At 42.5% G+C, this 20,042-nt stretch overlaps 1 protein-coding gene across 16 annotated transcripts in view; it reads right to left on the bottom strand.

Annotated features, from left to right (window-relative positions):
- The window catches only part of LOC132892991 (membrane-associated guanylate kinase, WW and PDZ domain-containing protein 1-like), a 371,376-nt gene that overhangs the window by 16,789 nt on the left and 334,545 nt on the right, over positions 1 to 20,042 (bottom strand). For 9 of the 16 annotated variants that reach the window (XR_009655496.1, XM_060931640.1, XM_060931638.1 and 6 more), the window contains 5 exons: positions 19,210 to 19,533; positions 16,936 to 17,142; positions 9,280 to 9,367; positions 8,988 to 9,042; positions 5,223 to 5,366 (listed from right to left, as the gene is read on the bottom strand). Coding sequence is in view for 15 of the 16 variants with exons in the window: in XM_060931640.1 (XP_060787623.1) it covers positions 5,223 to 5,366; positions 8,988 to 9,042; positions 9,280 to 9,367; positions 16,936 to 17,142; positions 19,210 to 19,533 (818 nt within the window). In the remaining variant the exon portion in view is untranslated. The remainder of the gene's footprint in view (positions 1 to 5,222; positions 5,367 to 8,987; positions 9,043 to 9,279; positions 9,368 to 16,935; positions 17,143 to 19,209; positions 19,534 to 20,042) is intronic. The other 7 variants (XM_060931644.1, XM_060931639.1, XM_060931646.1 and 4 more) reach the window with 2 other exon arrangements.

The following is a 20,042-nucleotide window of genomic DNA, read 5'->3' on the forward strand; positions in this document are numbered from 1 at the left end:
GTTTGTGCTGTTTGCGTCTCGTTTTTGTTCCCAAATGAGCACGCCATTTTATTTCTGAGTGTTCATGCGCGCACTACAAACTTTATAATGGATATATTTCCCCTACTACTCCTGACAATCTTGCTGAACATCGTACAGGGTTTGTTTACCAAGCCCGACAGGATTCAATACACAAGGGACTTTCTCCTGGGATTGAGATCGAACAATTATCTGTTGGATCGGGATGCAATCCGGCAACACAGTCGAGGTGAATGGGATCCCTTTGAACTGTTCGCTTATGTTAATGTGCCAAATCAAAGTTTTAAAAGTGTGTGAACTAAAATAATCAGGAAGCGTGGGAAAAGGGGCGGCGTGCGGGCGGCGACTATGCAAATTAATTAAGAAGCGCCTTCCACTACCTTCAATAGTTCTGGCAAATGTCCAATCTTTGAAAAATAAGACCGACGAGCTGCAAGTGTTTTTTTCCTCAATGCATGAGTTTAGGGACGCTTGTGTACTGGCTTTCACAGAGTCATGTTTGCATTGATGGATTCGGTGCTCCAGTTCAATTGGACCGTGACTCGGGGGTGGGGTGGGGGGGGGTGGGGTGTTGCACAGTGGTGGTGTCTGTCTGTACATCAACCCCAACTGGTGCAAGGATGTCACTGTGCGTGAACGGATATGTTTACCAGATATTGAGCTGTTGTCTATGTCTGTCAGGCCTTACTATCTACCTCGGGAACTCCCCCAAATAGTTTTAACAGTGGTATACATCCATCCCAAAGTGAACAGTAACACAGCAACTGACATCTTTTCTGTTCATCAAAAACTCCAATCCATCTCTCCTGACGCCCCGTGTCTCTTCTTGGGTGATTTTAATCATGTCAACTGCAAGAAGACATTGAGTAGTTTCACCCAATATGTCACCTGCCCCACTAGGGGTAATAAGATGCTGGATCTCTGCTACGGCTCCATCAAGGGAGCTTATAAGTCTGTTGCAGGTCCTGCCCTTGGCTGTTCCGACCATAATGTGGTGCATCTTATACCCACATACAGGGCTATGCTGCGCAGAGACAAAGTGAGGGCGCGTGAGGTTCAGGTGTGGCGTGAAGATAGCACTCTGGCCCTGCAGGGCTGCTTTGACTGTATTGACTGTATCTTTCAGGATTCATCCAATAGATAGTTTTCACTGACGTCACGGCATCCCGGGGAACGCCCCCCCAGCCGCCATCTTGGGGGGCAAACAAAACGGACCATCGCCACTACTGGCTACGTTATCTCGGACGAATTTATTAAGTTATATAGTCAGTTTTCTAAAATAAAGAACAATGTCGGCAAAATCAAGCAAACGGAAGTATATGGATACATTGGAAGACATCTCACGACAACGGTATGCAGCCAAACTGTCCTTGATTGGGGGAATTGACCCCTACGAAATGGACAAAGTAGTATTTTCCAGTGACTATGCAGGGCTGCCATCCATATCATACCCTGATATTGTGAACTATTTCGTAAATACTAAAAGTGCCTACACACTTGACGACCTCAAAGCATACAAGTCGCTGGAGTCATACAATTATTTTGTCTGTGGCTGGGTCCGCGAAGTCCGCCATATAAAAACCAGTGAGAGCCGTGTCCTAATTACAGCCAAGGTATGTAAACATTGGAATTTTAGAGCTCTCAACACTGCATATAAATATATATATGTGTGTGTATAATATCAAGTTGATTTAAGACAAATTTTACATCCATTAGTGGTATTACAGTACCATGTCAGTATAAACTTTGTAATATAATTCACTGGTATGTAGGCTTGTTACATTTTGTGTTTGTTATGATAAATATGACAATTTATAGGCCAGTAATAATCATATGTTTGCAGCCTTGTACCAAATGTTTTTATAAATTTAAATTTATATCATAATACATGAATATGTACATATCAAATATTCTACATAATTATAATCTAAATATAAGGCCCTAATTTTTTGGTGGCTGAGTAGAAGGCCCATATTTCTCTGTGGTTTAATATGATTTAGCCTAACCAAACTCCAAAGCCTGAAACGGACTTCATCAAACTTTAAAGGCTGTCTGACATACATAACTTTATATATTCTAGCATTAAATAGACTGTTGAATGTTATGCAACCGTAATAAGTTGATTAAACACAAATCAAATCATACAGAATAGACCTAAAATGTTTTTCAAAAATGACCCTTGCGTGAGCGATATTAAGTGTACATTACAATGTAAAAGTACACTCAGCGGCTCCAGTTATTCTCTAGAGATTCTCTAGAGATTGTTTACACGATGTTTTGGTTTCCAAAAACAAACTTAAACACAATTGATTGCTTATTTAAACAACTTACCACTTATAAAATGATCGGAGCAGACTCTGCTGTGTTTGGAAGGCTGAAAATCCTTGCGGTTGATTCTCGCAAGCCATAGATTCCTCCTTTGTATGCTGAGTTTCTTTATCTGCTCGCCTTCGTGCTCCCGTACAGTGGGAATTACATAAAAGCTTCGCTTGACTTCATCATTTGACCTATTACGACAGCCGTGAATACAACAGGTGTCCACCATTGCTAGCTTTAAATAGTAGTAATGTAACTATAAATGTAAATAATATATAAATGAATGTAACTCGCGCGTTACAATGTGTGCTCAGTGACCCGTACGCTAAGCTAGCCCCCCAAGATGGCCGCCACCAGGGAATCCCCGACTCTGTGACGTCATGTGAAAACTATCTACAGTATTGATGAACTGACAGACACTGTACGCAGTTATATCACTTTGTGTGGATAGCGTAATACCAACTAAAACTATTGTTTCCTACCCCAATAACAAACCTTGGATTTCCAAAGAATTAAAAAAGCTGCTAAGGGAAAAAAGGTCTGTTTTTAAAAGTGGTGATAGCCAAATAGCCAAAGCTAAACGTAAATATAAAACTAAGATTGAGTCAAAGTTTAATGAGTCTGACCTCAGATCTGTGTAGAATGGCATGAAACTTATGACAGGCCTAAACAACAGCTGCAATAGTAATACTGTGTTTTTAAAAGGTTTTGCCTCTGATGTGCAGCTGGCAGATGAATTAAATCATCGAATGATGATTTTAATGATAAAATCATAGACATGCGGGAAAGGGTCAGAGACACGTCTGCTTTTAGTATTGATGTTGCTGCAGTCGAAAAGCTGTTCAAGCATACTAAAATAAGGAAAAGCCCTGGCCCGGATAACATTAGTGGTTGCGTGCTTAGGTCTTGTGCAGGACAGTTGAGTGAAATTTTTCAATTTATTTTCACCCTATCCCTTCAGATGCAAGCTGTTCCAAAAATTTGGAAACATGCCACTGTTATCCCTTTAGCTAAATGTAGCCACCCCAAGGTTCTCAATGACTTTAGACCAGTGGCTCTCACCTCACTGGTAATGAAATCATTTGAGAAATTGGTTAAGTGGGAATTAATGAAACTGGTGGAGCAACAGCTAGATCCTCTCCAGTTTGCTTATAGAGCTGGCAGAGGTGTGGAGGATACCATCCTAACATTGTTAAACTCCCTCCATCAACATCTGGAGGTGTCTAAGACCCATGTTAGGCTTCTTTTTATTGACTTTTCATCAGCATTCAACACCATCCAGCCTTATTTGCTGGCTGAAAAACTCCAAACTCACTTTAACCTTGAGTCTAACTTCATAGGTTGGATAGTTGATTTTTTGGCAGAGCAGACACAGTGTGTAAAAGTTAATGGTGCTCTCTCCTCCATACAAGTTTCACGTACCGGCTCACCTCAGGGCTGTGTGCTCTCCTCCCTTCTCGTCCTGCTATAATATACAGATGATTGCAAGAGTAATTATGTGAATAGACATTTTTTGAAGTTTGCTGATGACACAGTCATAGTTAGCTTTTTAAACAACGATAAGGGACATGGTTCTGTTGTTGATGATTTTATTGCTTGGTGTAAAGAGTTTTATTTATCCATTAATGTAGCCAAGACCAAAGATATGATAATTGATTTCTGCAGGTCTCAGAAATCTTTTACACATACTGTTATTCAAAACGAAAATGTTGATGTTGCCACAGAATACAGATACTTGGGAACCATTATTGACAACAAATTGTCATCTGAGAGTAACACTGATGCTATGTGTAAAAAGGCCCAACAGCAGCTTTTCTTTTTCAGGAAGATGAAGTCTTTTAATGTGTGTAGGACCTTGATGACTTCATTTTATCCAAGTTTTATTGAACTTGTTTTGTCCTTTTGTATTGTTGTGTAGTATAGTGGTTTGCCACTGACCAGTAAGGGCAGGTTATCAAAGCTAGTTAATGTGGCAGTAAAGGTGGTTGGGGTTCATTTTACCCAGCTGCATGATGTGTATGTAAAACGGGTCATGAGTAAGGCACAACAAATTCTAAAATACCCCGACCACCCACTTTTTGGGGAATTTAGTCTGCTCCCCTCAGGCCGCCGTTTTAGAATTCCTGCTGTAAGGACAAGGCATGTTACAGATTATTTTATTTTAGTGGCTATTAGGACCCTTAATTCATTAAGGGACACCTAAATTTTTTTTTCTTATTTTTTCTGTAGTTACTGTTATTGTCATTGTTTAGTAGCAATAACTAATAGTGACAGTCATGGGGGGGGGGGGGGGGGGGGGGCTGGTGGGTATATCCATTTGAGTAAAGTGTTTGTGTGCAAATATATTTAGGAATGTGTCTGTGTGGTCCATGTCCATGTCTTCTTAACTCATGTTCTCTGAATACCTGCCGCACACCAAATTTCCTTTTTTAAAGGATAATAAATCTGAAACTTGAACAAAACGTAATTTTCCAATGGCCATCTCGGTCTCTGGATTTGAAGCCACTGAATGCAGTCAGAACTGAAGAGGGAAGTTTACATGCACAAACCATGAGTCAGTGATGATGAGTCAGTGATCCTCTTCAGGGCAGCCATCACAACATATCAAACGGAAGGGTACAGACAATTTGGAAACCAATATATTGCAGTAAAAAAAAAAAAAAAATCCTAATTAAATTCTAAATAAACTCAATTCAATTCAATTAAAATAATGTTTGAAAACAACCTGATTTTATAAAACCATATAATTTCCAGTATAATTCTGGAGTGTGCCATGTTAAGATGTGGCTTTGTAGCGAATACAGTTTAAAATCAGGCCAAAAGTCAAGAATATCCAGCAGGATGTGGTATCCCTTGACGTCTGGCATAAATATGAAATCCATTCTCACCCTCATCTTGCCATTTCTCACTGCAGCTCCATCTTCTGCAAGTCTCAGCACATACAAGTCCATGTTATACTCCTTCCCTCCTCTTAGGCTGAAGCCAAAGCCTTTATTGTCTCTCTCCAGGTCCACAGAGTAATATTCAGCATCCTGCATTTACACACACACACACACAGAGATGACTCAAACAATACATAACACACTACTGTCCACTTACCAACACCTACCTGGACTAATCAAGACTCCTCCTTTGATTCATCCCAGTCAAGACCCTTCCCAACATGCACCTGGACCAAATCAAGACCCTTCCCAACACGCACCTGGACCAAATCAAGACCCTTCCCAACACGCACCTGGACCAAATCAAGACCCTTCCCAACACGCACCTGGACCAAATCAAGACCCTTCCCAACACGCACCTGGACCAAATCAAGACCCTTCCCAACACGCACCTGGACCAAATCAAGACCCTTCCCAACACGCACCTGGACCAAATCAAGACCCTTCCCAACACGCACCTGGACCAAATCAAGACCCTTCCCAACACGCACCTGGACCAAATCAAGACCCTTCCCAACACGCACCTGGACCAAATCAAGACCCTTCCCAACACGCACCTGGACCAAATCAAGACCCTTCCCAACACGCACCTGGACCAAATCAAGACCCTTCCCAACACGCACCTGGACTAAATCAAGACCCTTCCCAACACGCACCTGGACTAAATCAAGACCCTTCCCAACACGCACCTGGACTAAATCAAGACCCTTCCCAACACGCACCTGGACTAATCAAGACCCTTCCCAACACGCACCTGGACTAAATCAAGACCCTTCCCAACACGCACCTGGACTAAATCAAGACCCTTCCCAACACGCACCTGGACTAATCAAGACCCTTCCCAACATGCACCTGGACTAAATCAAGACCCTTCCCAACATGCACCTGGACTAAATCAAGACCCTTCCCAACATGCACCTGGACTAATCAAGACCCTTCCCAACACGCACCTGGACTAAATCAAGACCCTTCCCAACACGCACCTGGACTAAATCAAGACCCTTCCCAACACGCACCTGGACCAAATCAAGACCCTTCCCAACACGCACCTGGACCAAATCAAGACCCTTCCCAACACGCACCTGGACCAAATCAAGACCCTTCCCAACACGCACCTGGACTAAATCAAGACCCTTCCCAACACGCACCTGGACTAAATCAAGACCCTTCCCAACACGCACCTGGACTAAATCAAGACCCTTCCCAACACGCACCTGGACTAATCAAGACCCTTCCCAACACGCACCTGGACTAAATCAAGACCCTTCCCAACATGCACCTGGACTAAATCAAGACCCTTCCCAACACGCACCTGGACTAATCAAGACCCTTCCCAACACGCACCTGGACTAAATCAAGACCCTTCCCAACACGCACCTGGACTAAATCAAGACCCTTCCCAACACGCACCTGGACTAATCAAGACCCTTCCCAACACGCACCTGGACGAAATCAAGACCCTTCCCAACACGCACCTGGACGAAATCAAGACCCTTCCCAACACGCACCTGGACTAAATCAAGACCCTTCCCAACATGCACCTGGACTAAATCAAGACCCTTCCCAACACGCACCTGGACTAATCAAGACCCTTCCCAACACGCACCTGGACCAAATCAAGACCCTTCCCAACACGCACCTGGACCAAATCAAGACCCTTCCCAACACGCACCTGGACCAAATCAAGACCCTTCCCAACACGCACCTGGACCAAATCAAGACCCTTCCCAACACGCACCTGGACCAAATCAAGACCCTTCCCAACACGCACCTGGACCAAATCAAGACCCTTCCCAACACGCACCTGGACCAAATCAAGACCCTTCCCAACACGCACCTGGACTAAATCAAGACCCTTCCCAACACGCACCTGGACTAAATCAAGACCCTTCCCAACATGCACCTGGACTAATCAAGACCCTTCCCAACATGCATCTGGACTAATCAAGACTCTTCCCAAAATCCACCTGGACTAATCAAGACCCATGATTTGATTCGTCCCACCTGGACTAGTTAAGACCCTTCCCAACATCCATCTAAGTAAGTGTAAATATTTCTTCTATTTCTTATGAGAATATCGGTTGATATACGTGCACTGTTGTGCATACACAGGAAAAATGACTGAGCAATTTTTCCAGAATTAAAAGTATTTTCCTCAAAAATAGTTCATTTTGCTCTACTTTTAGAGAGTAAAATTTGGAGTTGGAGCAAAATTACAGAGTAATTGTGTAACAGAGATGGTTGTGATTCTGAACTGAGTAAAATAGTATAAGAGTTAATTTCAAGACACTGAATGAAGATAAATGAAGATGTTGTAAAAAGCCATTTTAGAACTATGTTGGAACGTGTGAAAAAACATGACCTTACCCATTGTGATGAACCTTTTGATCACTTGACCTGATGGGATTAAGAGACGGCAGTGGGAGGGGTTTTCACTCTTCTAATTGAATGGAATGGAATTTTTTACTCTTCTCATTGAATACCCCTCCCACTGCCAACCCTTTATCCTAAAACAATAGGACATACATTTTTTTGATGGCCAGTTAATTGTCCAAATCAGTGGAGCAGATTTAAGTTTTTGTGCTTGATACATTCTTCAGACTGAACAGAATCACCTCAAGTGATCAAAATGTTTCGTCACAATGGGTAAGGTCATGTTTTTTCACACATTCCAACACAGTTCTAAAACTGCTTTTTACAGCTTCATTTATCTTACTTTTTTTAAACTACAATCATGACATACATACTACATATATATTATTGTAGCTGAACTTGTGCTGAATACAAAAAAAAAGTCATATGACTTTGAAAATACTGCTAGGATTTGTTGAAATTGACAACAAAATCAAAGCATACCAAAATCATTCGAGTGCCAGAAAATACCTTCAGACCCCAGAGGGTTAATTTGGTGGGCCAGAACCTTTATTAGAGGACAGGATCCCAGCTCACTGGCTGCATGTTTGAAACCCCTATGGTAAAATCTACATTTTATATACAGTTATTCGACTTTCATACTATTTTCCCATGTATTTATTCTTCTGTGCATTTACTGTTTATCCCCTTCGGACATAACGTGTACAACTGTACACAAAGTTCCATAGCATTTTTCCTCGTGTCCGAAGGGGATATTTAGCACTCATTTCACACTTGTGCATTTCAACTTTATGTACGGTAAATACAATGCTACTGCAGTATGTTTTGCACCATGTTCCCAAAGAAACATTTTTTTTTACAATGTATCCACATTATATAGATAAATGACAATAAAACCCACTTGACGTGCCTGTGAAAGAAGTTTGGTGAGAACATAAAAGTTTCAGTGACACTACTGATATTTTTAATACAAACTCATCTTTGACGCATCTAAAAATCTCTCCAAAATGAATATCATACCACATGTCTGATTAGTATTGTACTTCTATATTGTATATATGTAAGATGGGTGACAGATTAGAGTAAAAACCAACATGCAATGTCTTAGAAAGCTCCAATGCACATTGGCATAGTTTTGAAAAACCTCTGGAACTGTACTGGAAGGATCAACACCATTTTTCCTCAAGTTATTCCCTTCATTTGTGTTTTACTGATGAATATTTAAGTCAGTGCAGGCATTTTTACTGTGATTTTCCCTGCCAGCCTCAGCTTTAATAATATAGGACAATACAAATGCACAGCTCAGATCAGCACCTGGCACAGAAATGTAGCCCTTACCTGATGAGACATTTGTGTTCCAGGTTGGGGCGGAGCTTGTTTTGATTTGTTGTTTCTGTGGGGAAATAAAGATGGATGACTATGTACACAACCCTAAAGCAGCCAATCAGTCAGCTTGTCAAAATCTAACAAAAATACTCCAACAGTGCATTAAAGAACACTGACTATAGTGTGTGTGCGAGCGCGTGTTGTCGCCACGAATGTGATTTGATTCAGAAATGTGGTAAAAACAACAAAATTAATACGTTTAAGATTAGTATTCTGTGCAGCAATGCTTGTGCCTCTCACTCACCTGGACTCACTGCTGCTTTGAGGTGTGTGTGTGGTGGTGATCGTGGCAATTTTCTCAGCATTGGTCAGGAGAGCAGCATTTGAAGATTCTTTTTTTTTTTAAAGAGAGACATAAATTCATGTCACCAGGGAGATTATGATATGTATCAAACAAGTTACTTCATCTCATTATCTCATTATCTGTAGCCTCTTTATCCTGTTCTACAGGGTTGCAGGCAAGCTGGAGCCTATCCCAGCTGACTACGGGCGAAAGGCGGGGTACACCCTGGACAAGTCGCCAGGTCATCACAGGGCTGACACATAGACACAGACAACCATTCACACTCACATTCACACCTACGGTCAATTTAGAGTCACAAATCAAATCAAATCAAATCAAGTTTATTTGTACAGCGCTTTTAACAATAAACATTGTCGCAAAGCAGCTTTACAGAATTTGAACGACTTAAAACATGAGCTAATTTTATCCCTAATCTATCCCCAATGAGCAAGCCTGTGGCGACGGTGGCAAGGAAAAACTCCCTCAGACGACATGAGGAAGAAACCTCGAGAGGAACCAGACTCAAAAGGGAACCCATCCTCATTTGGGCAACAACAGACAGCCTGACTATAATATTAACAGTTTTAACAGGTATAACCCTCAACTGTCCTCATGGGGCCGTCCTTCACAGGAGTGGGGCGATAAAACTCCGACCAGACACAGGGCACCAGGATGGATCAAGCAGGTCCGAGGGGCAGAAGAGGCCAGCATCTCAATCCCGAGCATCTCAAGTCACCAGTTAACCTAACCTGCATGTCTTTGGACTGTGGGGGAAACCGGAGCACCCGGAGGAAACCCACGCGGACACGGGGAGAACATGCAAACTCCGCACAGAAAGGCCCTCGCCGGCCACGGGGCTCGAACCCGGACCTTCTTGCTGTGAGGCGACAGCGCTAACCACTACACCACCGTGACGCCCAAGTTACTTCAATGAACTAAAATATCTTAATTCATCCCCTAAATCAGGAAAAGAAACAGAAAGGGCCTATATTACCCCTTTTCCACCAAATCAGTTCCAGGGCTGGTTCGGGGTCAGTGCTGGTGCTGGTTCACAACTCGTTCAACTTGCGAACCAGCTGAGAACCAGTTTGCTTTTCCATAGGTCGCGGTGCTAAGGGAAGCCACGTCATTACGTCACTGTATACGCCAGTTACGTCGCTGCGTTTGCATAAACCTTGGCGCGAACATCGAAGCAACAACAACACGGAGAAGAAGCAGCAGCAACAACAATAATGGATGACTGCTGCTTTACTGCATCCATGATATCTCGTCGCTTATTTAAAAATGGCGCTCTCTCGCTATTGTTGTTGGTCTCAACAACTCCCCCCCCGCTGACGTAAGCGGTTCTTTCCTCTAGCCCAGCAAAGAGCTGGTGCTAACCTGGAACCGGTTTTTCTGGCCCAGAGCCAGTTCTTTGTCAGTGGAAACAGAAAACCCGGTTCCAAACTAAGCACTGTCCCCGATCCAGCCCTGGAACTGCTTTGGTGGAAAAGGGGTATACGAGTCCAGCTCAGAATTAAGGTTACTACCAGCAATGCCTTGACACTCTCCTATTCCAATTCCCTCTACCTTCATTATTCCCTCCATGCACTCTGTCTCCCCTTGCTCTGGTACCCTGCAATAAGTTCTCTCTCGCAGTCTCTCCCTCTGTATTTCCCTATGGTGACAGGGATAGAAATAGCTGCTCCTGTCGTAGTCTTTAAAACAAACTGTCATCCTCCTTGTGTGCGCGCGCACGCAGTCAACAATCCTACAGCTAAAATTCGTTCTTGCAGTGCAGTATGCCCTATTCTCTCATTCTCACAGAGATATTTATGAGCTGGATAGTTGAATGGCAGTGCGCACATGCTCTTACTGCTCTCAAACAAATGTTTGCTCTCAGCTAATCAGCAGACTCCAGGAGCTGCACAGTTGCACTGCTTAAATGATCATGTACATCTCTATTTCACTATTTATTTGCCTACAAATACAAACATATGCTCTCTGCATTTTCCTTTTACTTGGTTTGAGAATGTTCTCTCAGCAATGAACCTGAAACAGACTTGGGAAGGTTCTACGCAGACGCATCTGCCACCTGATTAAAACACTCTGGACATTAGTCAGCAGTGTGTTAAATTAGGGTCAGAAATATAATCAGTGTAGCTCTTCTGAAGCATGATTAACAGAAAAATCTAAACAAGTATGATATATATACAGCAGGCTGCAAAAGTAGGTATGCAGTAAGGATTATACGCGAACAGCAGCAGCAGGACGACTTCTACTTTCAGCAGGATGGGGCGCCACCGCACTTCGCACTCAATGTGCATGCGCTACTTGACAAAGAATTTCCCAACAGGTGGATTGGAGGACGTCGGGGAGCCGTTGACTGGCCACCACGTTCGCCGGATTTCACCCCATGGACTTCTTTTTCTGGGGATGTGTACAAGATAGGGTTTTCACACGCAAGCCACGTTCTGTTGAGGCCATGATTCAGTTCATACGGGAGGCTTGCCAGGAAATCGATGCTGAGTGCGCATGGGTGTCCACACTCGACTAGTGGAGTGTGTGAATGCCGGGGGCAAACAGTTTGAACATCTGAGGCAGGGGTTTTCAAAGTGTGGGAGAGTCAGCCCCCCCCTCAGAGAGCAAATAAACAGCAGCGCCCCCCTTACAATTTTTGTTGTTGCTATACTTAATGTTCCATTCGTATTTAAAAAAATGGCTGTTGTACAAATTATTTTTTTCTTTTACACATTTTAAACATGTGCTTTTTGAAAACGTCTTTTTTTACACATTTAAAACGTGAGCTTTATTAAAACCAGGGCTTTGAACCGGTTCAAGGAACGAAAACGAAAACCGGGAACTTTTTCTATTTCACATGGAACAGAAACGAAACCAGAAACTTTATTATTTTTTATGCTCCGGAACAGAAACGCTTATTAAAAATAATGGTAACCGGTTAATACCGGTTTTTATTTCGTTCCTCAAAGTTTCCATAGCCTACAAATAAAAAAGCCATTCTTCTCCTGCGCAAGTTTCTATGACCCACTGGGGTTCACTTCCTGTGTGACGTTCGCTGACTGAATGGAGAGAGCGGGAAGGTGGACTACTATCACGTTTCCACGTGATAATAAGTGAATTACTGAGTGTCTGAGCAAAGAAGAGCCTGAACGATGCAACCTCCCTATTGGCTGTTTGTAAAAATGTATCAGTTGTTGCCCTTCCCACGGGAATCATCGCGGGCTCGAGAGACGAGACCTGACGAGTTAGTTCGTTGGTAGCAGAACAAAATGTCTGGACACAAATCGGGTTTTCAGAAAAGGAAAGAAAATAAACGGAGGGTTGAAAATACAAAAAAGGAGGCAGAAAATGCAAAACGAGTTTTAAGGTAGGACAAATGGTTACTTTTCTGAGGCAGCCCGCCGTGGCTGCCTGCAGGCTTATTTATTATAGCCCATTTAGTTAAAATAGTTGATATAAAATGTTTATAGTTATAGTTATGTGATGGTTGTCCTGATTTAGACTGGTGTTTTTTTTTTTTGGGGGGGGGGAGGGGGTTGCGCGATGTTGCACCCGGGTCCAGATTAGGGCAGAACCGGCCCTGGCTACATTTCAGGTGTAGTTTGTTTTATGTATGTACGGTATGTACTTGCATAGATTTGTACTTGGTCTTCCAATATGGCGCCTAACAAAATCTCGCGGCGCGGTGACGTCATGCGGTAGCCCTCTATAGGGCCTGACTAGCCTTTGGTAACACACTAAACGAATTATCTTTCATTTTTGGCACTTTTTCTGTTTGTGTAGATGGGAAGACATACTGAGAATCCAAATCGCCAACATTTGAAATAATAATTGTTTTGAATTATTTCTTGTCTTATTTAATGAAGATTGTAATAGAATTAGCCTACATTTGGCTTAAGCTGGATGAGACAGAGACATAATTTTATAGCCATTTGTTAAACCGCTGACAGGGAACGTAATTAACCGTTCCGGGAACGAAATTTTTTTTGTTCTAACCGATTCGGGAACGTCTATTTAATGGTGGAACCCAAAACTGGAAACGTTAAAATTCCGTTTCTGTTCGGAACGAACCAATAGGAAAAAAATTCTGGTTCAAAGCCCTGATTAAAACATCTTTTTTTTACACATTTTAAACATCTGTCCTTTTTTTTTTTTTAAACATCTTGTTTTACACATTTTAAGCATCTCATAGCATCGTTAGCTAGCACCTCTTGGCAGACAACACACTGTGGCAGTGGAGCGTCTTCAGATCCAGTCCATGAAAATCCAAACTTTAAATAATCGTGGTCATACTTCCTTCTTTTTTTTGCTTGGCCCAGACTCTGTCTCCTCACTCACTGTAGCTTTAGGTACTAAAAATCGATCCATTTTGTCTCTGGCAAAGGCTAGCTGAAGTTCGCTAAATGTCCGCAATAGTAACTTATTCTGGTTTATTTTTCCTCACGTTGCACCCCCCCTGAAGAACTCTGGCACCCCCTAGGGGAGGCACGCCCCACACTTTGAAAAGCCCTGATCTGAAGGATTAATATGTTTATCATTGATATGTTTACATAATCAATAAAATAACGCTTTGTGCGAACGTTTTGTTTTTCATTACTGTATACCTACTTTTGCAGCCCCCTGTACGTATATACACTTAGTATCTTATACTGTAAGGCTGAATAATGTCTCATTTCTGCAAATGCTAATTGAATGAGACCCAGAATGATATTCGATCTAGATCAGTATTTAGATAGCTTGTTTCTACAGTCTAACATGTTCCAAAGCAAAAGACCTGGTTCTTGGCAGGCAAAACTGGTTAAGCTCCAGTCATGAAATGCTGCGATGGCATCAGAGCCTCACAGGCAGCATCGTTACATCACCATAACAGCTTGAGAAACATTTATTTTAAGGACCATCCTGATAGCATGCCCTGAGTAGGGGTGGGGGGTTATGGGAGTGGAAGATTCTTGATAGAAAATGAAAATATTACAACCATGAATCAGTAGTGTCAGGTAGAAACAACCATTTTACTGCCAACTGCAACAAACTAAACAGAGTTAGATGAAAATGTAGCTCGAGTTAATATGTACCTGATATCCTGATGTAATCATTGTCTATGATGATACCTGTGTGTTGTGAACAGACACTGATCATCTCAGTCAGAGTTAAAACTTGTAAAACCCTCGAAAGTTGTTAAGTTCACAGCATGCATTAGTAAACTCTCATATCTGGTGAAATAATGGTTCAGCTCTGAAACCAGTGCCATTTGGTTTGATAAACTTGCACCGGCACCTTGTCAGTGGATGTGTATTATACTGTTGCTTGACTCGTTACAGTCTTGAGATATATGTTTGCTGATTAGCTTCTATTTTTGTCTGATTATCAGCGTGACATAGTCCAAAGTCAAAGGCCACTTCGAGGCATGAAAAATGTCTTCACACTTTAGTGGAAGGTTATGGACCAAAAAAAAAAAACCCTCAAGAGACCGAATGGGGTCGTTTTGTGTCATAATTTTGTGTGCAGTTTTTATACATTTGATCCGAATAATGTTTCCTACCATGAATTTGTCAGTTAACTTGTCCTACAACTGTTCATAGGTTTTTGCAGGGATCGGCCGAATGGTGTGGCAAGAGTCATGAAAAATTGTGAAAGAAGCATAGGATTTCTTGCAGTGATTCCTTATCAAATTTTGCTTTTACCAACTACTTTTCTATACGTTGTATTTTTGTTGCAGTGAACTATGGCAAGTAGACCAAGAACAGCTAGACTGACAGCTGCAGAAGCATTGAGACAGATACTCGAGGCCCAAAGTGATGATGAAAATAGCTCAATTGATGGAGATAATTCATTTTAGTATTAGCATATCCGCTAGAAATAGCATGTTAGCTAGTATTAGCATATTACTTAGGCTACGTTCACACTGCAGGCTGAAGTGACTCAAATCCGATCTTTTCGCCCATATGTGACCTGTATCCGATCTTTTATTGACAACATGAACGACACAGATCCGATTTTTTCAAATCCGACCCAGGCCGTTTGGATATGTGGTCCTAATTCCGATTCCTATCCGCTCTTTTCATATGCGACTTCAGTCTGAACCGCCAGGTCGCATTCATCCGCCTTGCACGTCATCAGCAAGCCACAAACGTCACTATTCTGCGCTGAAGTAGGCGGCGGGTCTCTCAAAAAAAGTTATAACAACATGGCGCATGACCACGGGCGCAGATAGAGGGTGGGACTCGTCCCACCCAGATTTAAATTCACCTCGCTCGGTCCCCCCCACTTATAGGGAGGAAAAAACGTCTATGCTGTTTTTCTTTGCATAAGGCAAACCTCACGGAAAAATCAAAAGACTAATTACCATTCGGTTTATTGAGGTGCACAGCAGTACAGACGTAGTTGCAACAATTCACATAAAACAAAACAAAGACTGATATTCGGTTGGTTGAGCTGCGCAGACTGCACAGGTTGCGAGCTCGAGCTTGGTTGCTATGGTTACTAACAACAAGTTTGACAGGCATATCGGGGTTGGGGTTGGTTTGCTGGCAGCTTTGTCCCCCCCAGTTTTTTGTCCCCCCCAGTTCAAAAAACGTATCTGCGCATGACATCAATGCGAGGGACGCTTCGGGCTGTGAAGGTTCTGAATCTTCTCAATGGAAGGACGCAGAGATTAGGGAGCTGATTTCCATTTGGGGGGATACAGCTATTCAAGCTAGATTGGATAAGTCATACCGCAACCGGGCGGTTTTACTTCCGTAAACACTGGCCATGCTCACTGCGTGTGACGTCGTCGTATCCTGCAATGCGCATGCGGAACACTTTTAGGTCGCTTTTCGTTCATACTGAGGATCACATACAAGTCGCATATATTTGTTAATGTGAACGACCTCACAAAAAAATCGGATTTCACAAAAAAATCGGAATTGAGCATTAAGCCTTGCAGTGTGAACGTAGCGCAAGTCACTAGTTTAGATGTTACAAAGATCCCATCAACACTGCAATGGGTGTTTTTGCTCATATTTTTATTTTCATGATACATTTTCAGTCAGTGTTGTTGAATCAAGTAAATGTTCCAGTAAGACAAAGACTGTCTAGATTACATAATATTCTTCTTACGCTGTCTCTTTACCCTCTTTCTGCATTAAAATTTGTTGTAAACCATACCCATCTACATTTATATATTTTTATAGTATCTGTCTTGAAGACAGGAAGTGGTGCAGGTATGTAAAACCAAGAGAAAATAACTAGGTATACAGATTCGTGTACTGAATACAGAGGAGTCATAAATAACCCCACCCGGTCATATTAGTCGCTAAAATAGCTTGGTCGCTTGAAGGTTAAGCTATTAGCACAGTTGAAAAATCATGCAAAATCTGTCCAAAGATGTGAGCTAAAGAGGGAAAAAGTCATGTCTGATTTCAGGTCAGATAAATTATTTTAGGGAAGAATTAAAGTAATCTTGTTTGAGAAGTTAACTTCATTAGTTTCCAGTAAGTAATTAAAAACTGGTTCTCCTATTTAGGTAGAACAGACCAATTTTGAATATGAAGTTCAGTTTCGTTGTTTTGATAATGAAAGTGGATACGTGTGCTTCAGTAGGTCCAAAAATATGATAATGCATGATTTAAAACTCACCATCTCCTGGGATGATGCGCAGCGTGACTGTGTTCCCAGCCTCTTTGATCAGGTTGACGATGTCAGAGTGGGATTTGTTGGTTATGGAGCAGCCGTTGACGGCAAGGATGCGATCGCCCACCTTCAGTTTCCCACAGCGATCTGCCGGACTGGCCTCGATGATCCGGCCTATTTTATGGGGCATGGCCACACATGCATTTCCAGCTGCTGCATCAACAGCAGTGTGTGTGTGTGTGTGTGTGTGTATGTGTATATATAAGCATGTGATAAAGTACAGGAAGACACAATGTGATGGAAAAACCAGAGTAACAAGAACATAGCAACGAATTGAAAGATGTGGTTTAAGACAGAGGCCATAATTTGTTTCCCAAAGTTGAAGAAGCAGAGAAAATGGGAGAAAGGGGAGAAAAATGGAAGAACAGAATTAATTCACCAAGCAACCAAGCCAATTCCTCTCATATCACTCATCATCTAATCATATCATTTAGTCAAATCAGGCACCGGTTAATTGGATATGTAATTAGGCTGGTAGCAAGAGGCAAAATCAGTGAAAGTCATTATTCAGGTGGAACAGAGCTCTCATCCCCCAGTGCTGTAGAGAGGTGTGCATTTTTAATTTTGCTCTGTGCATGCATACCTTTAAATCAAAACAGCTGGTGGATGTAGAAGAGTGGACAAGAGGTTTAGAGGTGCAAGTCATGGGCTACAGGAGTGTTTGTGTGCACGTGTGGTGGAGGACTTATAAATAACTGTCAGGCAAAACAAATCTAATCAGAATATCACCTGTGTCAGGCGCACTTCTTGACATTTTTACACATATGCGTGCGTGCGTGCATGCATGTGCGTGCACACAAAGTTCCTGCCCTTTAACGGCAGATTATGGACACATTAATACAAATTAACTGAAGTGATATTTTTAATTTTTTTTTCGTCTCTGTCATTTGTCCTCGACTTATGTCACAAGTACAGTACAAGTCAAGTGCACCATGCAATACTTTTCAAAGTGGTTTATACTGTAACACACACACAGGCTTATTCAAACACTCAGTTACCTTTGATTTAGCCTACAGTAATGAGATCATTATCAATCTCCACAGAAGTATGAGGGTCATTCGATCATCAAAGCCTTTCGGTGATACCAGTGTTGTAGTCGAGTCACTAAACCTCGAGTCCGAGTCCAGTCTTGAGTCCCCAGTGTTCAAGTCCAAATTGAGTCCAAGTCATTAAAAAAAAAAAAAAAAACCTAAAACAAATTCGAGCAGAGTCCGAGTCCACTCTTGATCCGAGTCGAGTCTGAGAACAAGACTCCAACCGCACCATTTGACGGTGGCTGTTTTAGCACCATTAACATTAGTCTGTTCCTGAACGTCACGTATGAACAGGTGAATGTGCTTCTCTTTGTCAGCGGGTGCGAAGTATTCTGTCTGAGATGGTTGGGAGACAGATGTAAGTACAGAAGGTGTGGTTATTAATACAAGTGAAGACAAACAATCCAGAACGGCAGGCAAAATCGTAAAACGGTGAAACAGGCAACAGGTCGAGTGAGGCACAAACAGGCTATCGTAGACTCGGCAGAATCAAAGACGAGAAACAGGACATCAGGGATCAGGAAACCAAACAAGGAAATAAGGCTCGGTAATGTGTCAGCAATGCAACTCAATACTTCGCAAAGTAAATGTGTTTTCACAGTTTTTATACAGGCGAGCTGATTGCACCTTAATCCTGTGCAGGTACGAGTCATTTACAGTGCGTGCACGAGAGTCTGCTTGGCGTGCGTGCTGTCCGAAGCGCGCCCGAGAATCTCTCTGATGCACACGCCAAGGTACGCAGGTGTGACACTCATGCAGGAAATTAGTACGAAAATTAATGTAGATATAAATATTTAATGCCAAATTATGATGGCATGTTACAAAAATAAAGAAAAATACGAGTCCTTGTCTCCAATTTACGAGTCCGAATGCAGTCAATGCATGAGTCCGAGTCATCAGTGCTCAAGTCACGAGTCCTTAAAATTAGGGCACGAGTCGGACTCAAGTCCGAGTCCTGGACTCGAGTACTACAGGCCTGGGTGATACTGCAGCAGCAGATCACATACATGAACTCGTACACAAACTCTTTTACCCTCCAGCTCTAAACTACGGCGATCTAACTGACGTTATTTCATCAGCCAGAACTGCATTTGGTAAACAATAATTCTGCACTGACGATAGACTATATGTATATAAAGTGTAAAACACAGAAACACACACCCATACACACAAAAGATGCTCTTACCGAATGTAGTGCCGGCATCAGGCCGTGACACGGATGAGACGATGACAAAGCCGAAGCCCTCGTTCTCGCCCCTCTGGATCTCGACGTCGTATGGCTGTAAGGCAGTGGGTACTGCAGGCACCACGGCAGGCACCACAGCACTACCGCTTCCTCCTCCACCACCGCTGCCAATGCCACTGGTGGAGCCTGAACCTGAGCTGACTGTGTTCAAGGAGTTCTGGCTGCCCTGCGGCGTGCGTTTCTCCTCAGTCAGAGATGGTGCCTGAGTGCTGCTGTGGTGAGACGAAGCGGGGGATGGAGGCACGTCTCCCTCACCCTTACACACTGCATACACGATACAAAAAAAAAAAGTATATATATTCTATTACAAATTTATATGCAAGAATTGACAGAGCATTATTTTATGATGTAATCTTAGATGAGACAACACAGCAGCAACAATGGAAGGATATTAATAAGGAATAAAACACAACAGGGTGTGCTGTTAGAGGAAGATAATCAACAAGGTGCTGCGATGTGACCTGGACACAAAGCAGATTTAAAGGGATAGTTCGGGATTTTTGACATGAATCTGTATGGCATCCCCATCAATAGTGTCGTGCAAACACACTGACCTTACCCCTGACAGCATCCTGTGAGTCCAGTTCTTGTCCAGTTTTGGTCCAGACGAAAGTAGTCCGGCAAGTTTGTTGGGGTCACGAAAGTAAAACGTTTTTCGTCTCAAAACAGTATGTGTTCAAAAGAGTGATATATTTGCATCACAAAACCGTTGCCAAATAAAAAGTCAGACCTCGAAATCGCTTGGCACTATTTTCCTGCGCGCTGCCGGCTTC

The sequence above is a fragment of the Neoarius graeffei genome, chromosome 10, assembly GCF_027579695.1.
Source record: "Neoarius graeffei isolate fNeoGra1 chromosome 10, fNeoGra1.pri, whole genome shotgun sequence".
Taxonomy (NCBI): Eukaryota; Metazoa; Chordata; class Actinopteri; order Siluriformes; family Ariidae; genus Neoarius; species Neoarius graeffei.